This window comes from Lycorma delicatula, chromosome 1 (genome assembly GCF_047948215.1).
Source record: "Lycorma delicatula isolate Av1 chromosome 1, ASM4794821v1, whole genome shotgun sequence".
In the NCBI taxonomy this organism is placed as follows: domain Eukaryota; kingdom Metazoa; phylum Arthropoda; class Insecta; order Hemiptera; family Fulgoridae; genus Lycorma; species Lycorma delicatula.
The window spans coordinates 170,735,083-170,741,082 of NC_134455.1; the positions used below are offsets into that span (position 1 = coordinate 170,735,083).

The 6,000-nt window shown below is 32.6% G+C and overlaps 1 protein-coding gene across 2 annotated transcripts in view; it reads left to right on the plus strand.

Annotated features, from left to right (window-relative positions):
- The window catches only part of LOC142325446 (transmembrane protein 234 homolog), a 28,457-nt gene extending 24,481 nt beyond the window's left edge, over positions 1–3,976 (plus strand). For both annotated transcript variants that reach the window (XM_075367223.1, XM_075367232.1), the window contains one exon: positions 3,816–3,976. In XM_075367223.1, coding sequence (XP_075223338.1) covers positions 3,816–3,913 — 98 coding nt within the window. In that variant the 3' untranslated portion in view covers positions 3,914–3,976. The remainder of the gene's footprint in view (positions 1–3,815) is intronic.
- The last annotated feature ends 2,024 nt before the right edge of the window (positions 3,977–6,000 follow it).

Genomic DNA, 6,000 nt, shown 5'->3' on the forward strand with positions numbered 1-6,000 from the left:
TTACCTCCTCTTCCTCAAGCTTCTCTAAATTCCACCGATTCATCTGACACCTTTTCTTCAGGTTTTTAAACCCCAATCTACATTTCATTATCACCAAATTATGGTCGCTATCAATGTCTGCTCCAGGGTAAGTTTTGCAGTCCACGAGTTGATTTCTAAATCTTTGCTTAACCATGATATAATCTATCTGATACCTTGCAGTATCGCCTGGCTTTTTCCAAGTGTATATTCTTCTATTATGATTTTTAAATTGGGTGTTGGCAATTACTAAATTATACTTCGTGCAAAACTCTATAAGTCGGTCCCCTCTTTCATTCCTCTTGCCCAGCCCGTATTCACCCACTATATTTCCTTCCTTGCCTTTTCCAATGCTTGCATTCCAATCTCCAACTATTATTAAATTTTCATCTCCTTTTACGTGTTTAATTGCTTCATCAATCTCTTCGTATACACATTCTACCTCATCATCATCATGGGCGCTTGTAGGCATATAGACGTTAACAATCGTTGTCGGTTTAGGTTTTGAATTTATCCTTATTACAATGACTCTATCGCTATGCGTCTTGAAATACTCCACTCTCCTCCCTATTTTCTTGTTCATCACGAAACCTACTCCTGCCTGCCCGTTATTTGACGCTGAGTTAATTACTCTAAAGTTACCCGACCAAAAGTCGCCTTCCTCTTCCCACCGAACCTCACTAATTCCTACTATATCCACGTTTACCCTATCCATTTCCCTTTTTAAATTCTCTAGCCTACCAACCTTTTTTAAGCTTCTAACATTCCACGCTCCGACTCGTAGAATGTTATTTTTTAGTTTTCTGGTGACCCCTTCCTTAGTAGTCCCCACCCGGAGATCCGAACGGGGGACTATTTTACCTCCGGAATATTTTACCAAGGAAGGCGCCTCCATTATTGCTTTTGAAAATGCAGAGCTACATTTTCTTGGAAAAAAAAAACAGCTGTAGTTTTCCATTGCTTTCAGCTGCGCAGTACTCAGAGGACTGAGTGATGTTGATATGGCCGTTTAAGTCATTGTGATTTACGCCCCTAACAACTACTGAAAGAGCTGCTGCCCTCTTTCAGGAATCATTCCTTAGTCTGGCTCTCAACAGATACCTCTCCGATATGGTTGCACCTTCGGTCCAGCTACTCTGTATCCCTGAGCACTCAAGCCCCCTCACCAACGGCAAGGTCTCATGATTCATAGAGGAGGGTGTAACACATATGTTCTCAGAATTATTTTGTTGGCCATATGACTAACCATCAGAGATAGTGTTATATCGGTATTGGATTCTTTTCGCAGATATTTACAGTTGCTGGTTTCTAAGTTGTGAGAAGAGGATTGCTATCTGGTACTGTCTTTGAAATTCAGAAAATTGTGTTAAGTGAATACTGTGTGTGATTAATTTATAAGCCATGAACTTCAAGAAGCTGGAGAAAATAAAATATAATCATAAAACATAATGACTAAATTCAAGTATGCCAACGGGAGATTTTTTGCACTTTCCACTGGCACTATCAAAAAAGTTAATTCCGTTTGAAAAACCTCATTATGGAAAGTCATTTTGATTTTCTTTTTTCATAGTTCTTGAGATAAATGACCTAGAATATGAATATTACGTTGTATGACCTTTAAAAAACGTTTAACGTCTATAACACTTTTTTATGGTTAGTCATATGATCTCAAAGAAGTTCCAAGATCATATTTGTTGCATAATACTTTACTGATACAATTTCAGAGAATGCATCAGAATTAGATCCAGAGAATTGTTGGATTAGATCCCAATGTAAAATTTTCCGCCCTTTTCATTGGTGGGGTCAAAAATAGGTCAATCCATCTGAAAAATCATGTTAACCGTGAAATAACGGTCAGTTTCTTGGTAAAATCGAAGGTCACCATGAGGTGTTCCCCTGTAGTCTGAGTAACAATTTAAGTCTTTTTTTATTGTGCATAATTTATGAGAAAATTGCTTGGTGGGATTGAAATTAAACACTATATAACATTTATTTATTTAACTATATAACATTTATTGTGCATAATTTATGAGAAAATTGCTTGGTGGGATTGAAATTAAACACTATATAACATTTATTAACACTATATTAACATTTATTTGGTTAGCTTAAGTATACAATTTTTTTAACAACATTAATCAAATAATTATTAGTCACGATAAACAATTCATTATATTATTACATATCAACTTTTTATGCAACCCCATCAATTTAGCCCAAAATTAGCGATTAAATTTCTGCATATTATAATAACATTTATTTATTCACATGATCTGTATGACTGCCTCATTCTCACATATACAGTTCTTATATACATACAAATTGTAATTTAGTTTATGGAGCCCTCGGAGAATTGACAAAAATTCTGCAAAATATTCCAAAGCTCTGGCAACAGTCTAACAGTGTTAAAATAAGTTTTCAGTTTGTCAGTTTAATTTTAATTCATCAGCAAGAATTATGCCAATTCTCCAAGCTTGTTTGAATTTATTTTTTAGTGGTGCATAATGTATTAAGTTTTACATTTATACTATCTCAGCTTGAAAAAACCATACATTAACTGGTGAAGGAAAAACGTTTGATGCATATTTACTAGAATCTAAAATGTTCTTTTAATATATCATTCATTGTTAACAACAGCCAACCACTCCCTTACCAAATTACCTTCCATAAATATTTAATTAATAGGTATAATTAGAATTGATTGCACACTATAGGTCAGCTGTGTGCACTCTTTTGTGACTTACAACACAGTTCATTCATTGCTGTGGATTCCTATGTGGCTAGGAACCCAGCAGAAATGCTTTTAATGGATACAGAGAAATAAGTGATCTGTGTACATCTGGTATTATTGTTTATGTTTAGCCCACCGGGCTGTTATAATGATTAACTTATCACAAATCAGTTGATCTAAGTCGAGAGTTCTAAGGTTCAAATCCTAGTAAAGGCAGTTACTTTTATATGGATTTGAATACTAGATCATGGATACTGGTGTTCTTTGGTGGTTGGGTTTCAATTAACCACACTTCTCAGGAATGGTTGACCTAAGACTATTCAAGACTACACTTTATTTACATTCATACATATCATTCTCATTCATCCTCTGAAGTAATACCTTATGGTGGTTCCAGAGGCTTAACAGAAAAAGAAAGAAGAAGATTATTGCTTACATACTAAATGTGTCTGATATTCCTTGAATACCCTTACAAAGACATAATAATACACTAAAATATGGTAGTGATCCATCTGTAATGTGTCAAAAGACCATCTGTGTAGCATACAGCTCAGGAGTAAATATGATAGTAAGTTGAAGTAGATCAAATATGAAACTCCATGTCTGATCACAAACATGTGCTCAACTAACTACCTATCTGCACTCACCCTGCAAAGAAGTCTTGAAAATTGTACAGGAATGTTTTGACTTAGTAAAAGATTATTAATAACTTAATTTTGTTTTTATTACCATCAACTTATTAATCAACTAGGAAATGACTAAATTTATAGGTTTAGCCCTTTTTCCTGTTTATTTTGGTATATTTACCAATTTTTGGGTTTTTTTTAGTATCCTTTTAAGTAGATAACTTGGGAGGTTTCTGAAATAAAATATGATTTAAAAATAATTAATTGTTCTATAGAATTAGTTATTTGCAAATTTTTTAGTATACTTAATTGTATTAAACTAAAACTGACTTCATAAAAATTTATAAAACCTAGGTTTGGTTATTCCTCTGTAACGTAGTTATTTATACATTATTTATTTGTATAATGTTTGATAAATAATTTAATTTTCTTATTTTCAGGAACAATTCTTGGCCTGTTATTGATTACAGTGGGTACAACTTGTTTTATTCTCAGTAAACCACAAGTCATTGATTGTAATAATAATTGTGTTGGATAATTTAACTTAAAAGATTCTAAATTGAAATTAATGAGGTGAATTTTATAAAATTAATTTTTAAGATAGGATTGTAATTAATTTTTATCTTAATTTCCTTCTCTTTTCCACTCAGAATTAATTGATGCCTTGTTGTAACAGTTTACAACAATTTGTAAAAAGTTAAAACCAAGTTTGCTGTTAGAGTAAAGTGTAAAACTTTGAGTTTGTTGACTATACAAGGCATATTCACTATTACAAAAAAATAAAGTTTTTCACTCTTCCTCTGTATGTGTTACCCTTTTCTGTGCTAACTGATCTTTAAATTGAACTTTTCTATCGCCTTCAATTAAAAGAAAATAAAAATTGAAAATTATTGTTAATATAATGTTGTTGGATATCATTTACATTTATCAGTCACCTTTTATTCTCCATTCTTATTTTACCCAAATTGACTCACAACAATAATCTGCAAGAATATTAGCTATCAATTTATCTTTACAATGATTTTCTAGCTTTGAAATGTTTTGGTAGAAACACAATTCTAGATGAAATCATGTTCTTTATTCACTGCTCCAAGGTTTGGAAGGAAAACATCCAATTGTGTGAGCAGAAATGCATTTTTAAGGATATAATAATATATCCCATATTTCTATATTAAATAATAATTTTTCCAAAACTGTTAAGATAATTTTATAATTTACTGACACCAAGAAAACTTTAACATTTATCTTTATACAATACCTGAGAGTAGTAAGTCTTGCATTACTATTCCCAGAACTGAACTCTTCATCTTTGGCAACTTCCCTTACTTGTTGATATCCAAAATTAATTCTTCAGTAATTTAGTTTTTAAATTTCTGTCTGTATAACATAAGAATACTAAGTTGTTCTTCACAGCTTTAAAATTCATTTTATCATCCTTAATTTGATATAAAGAGTTCATAATTTTTTTTTAATTTTTCACATTTTCAACATCTTTTTATTTAATGTGTGGTATTTTTTTGGAAACATTTTTATTGTTTCCTTTTTCTTAACACCAAGGCTTTAAGAATACAGTATATTTCGTACCAATGTATATGATTCAACTCTTCTAAGAGTTGAATCATATATCTAGATCCAGTTTCAGTTTTCACAATTAGGAGTTGGACTGTGCCGAGTCAGGTCGTATTTTCATTGTGCTCTGCTTTTCCTTGTGTTTTGATCAGTATAGTAGGCTTTCTTTTTGGACTGTACAACAGATATTGGGATTAGGGTATCGGATGTGTTTTTTACAATATCTGAGTTATTTGGATGATAGATTGATTTTTTACAGTGTTTTTTAGTAACATTATTACATAAGTAAGAAGAACTGCATTCGCGCGTTGCTACCTGTGTGTGTGTGTGGATTAGTGTTCCGAGTTTTAGAGAGAACAGGTGGTCGTTATCTATTGATAACACTTTGTTTTTGAATTTATAAGTAATATTTATAAATAAAATTTAAACAGAACATTGTCATCTTGTCTTATTGGGTTAGTTGAATGAATTTAATTAATTATTAGTTTTATTTATGCAGCTTGCTTATCAAAGAGATAGCTTTTGTTCGTAGCTTTACTAATTGATGTAATAACAGAATTTAATTTCTTTTATTTTTTCAAGAAATGTGGGATTTGACATAAAGCAAGAATCTGGTGGTCTTACTTTGATAGGACCATTCAGACTCCAAAAAAAAAAAAAATGGAAGGAAATGCCTCCAGGGAAAAGAGAGTGTTGCACACTCCTGGGTGGGGACAAAGAAGCCTAGACCATCCCAGCGAGCAAGCAAGGTGGAAATGGAGGTTACATAATCAGCAGTGTTAGTGAGAAGTGATTCTGGAAAGAAAAAAGGAGTCAAAGGAGCAGTCGTTCAAGAGGAAAGAAGACATGCTTGACAGTATTGAGGGTGACGTGTCAGATGGTATGGATTTAGATCATCTTCCATTGGAGATACATCATATGATTATGTTGGTATGGCAGAAGACATGTCATGGAAATTAAATGGCAGAAAGATCTTTATCAGAAGGTGGAGGTGTTAAGTGGTCTCCCAGAGGTAGTAGTTGAGGGATCGCATGTCTTCCTGGTCCCTAAAGAAAA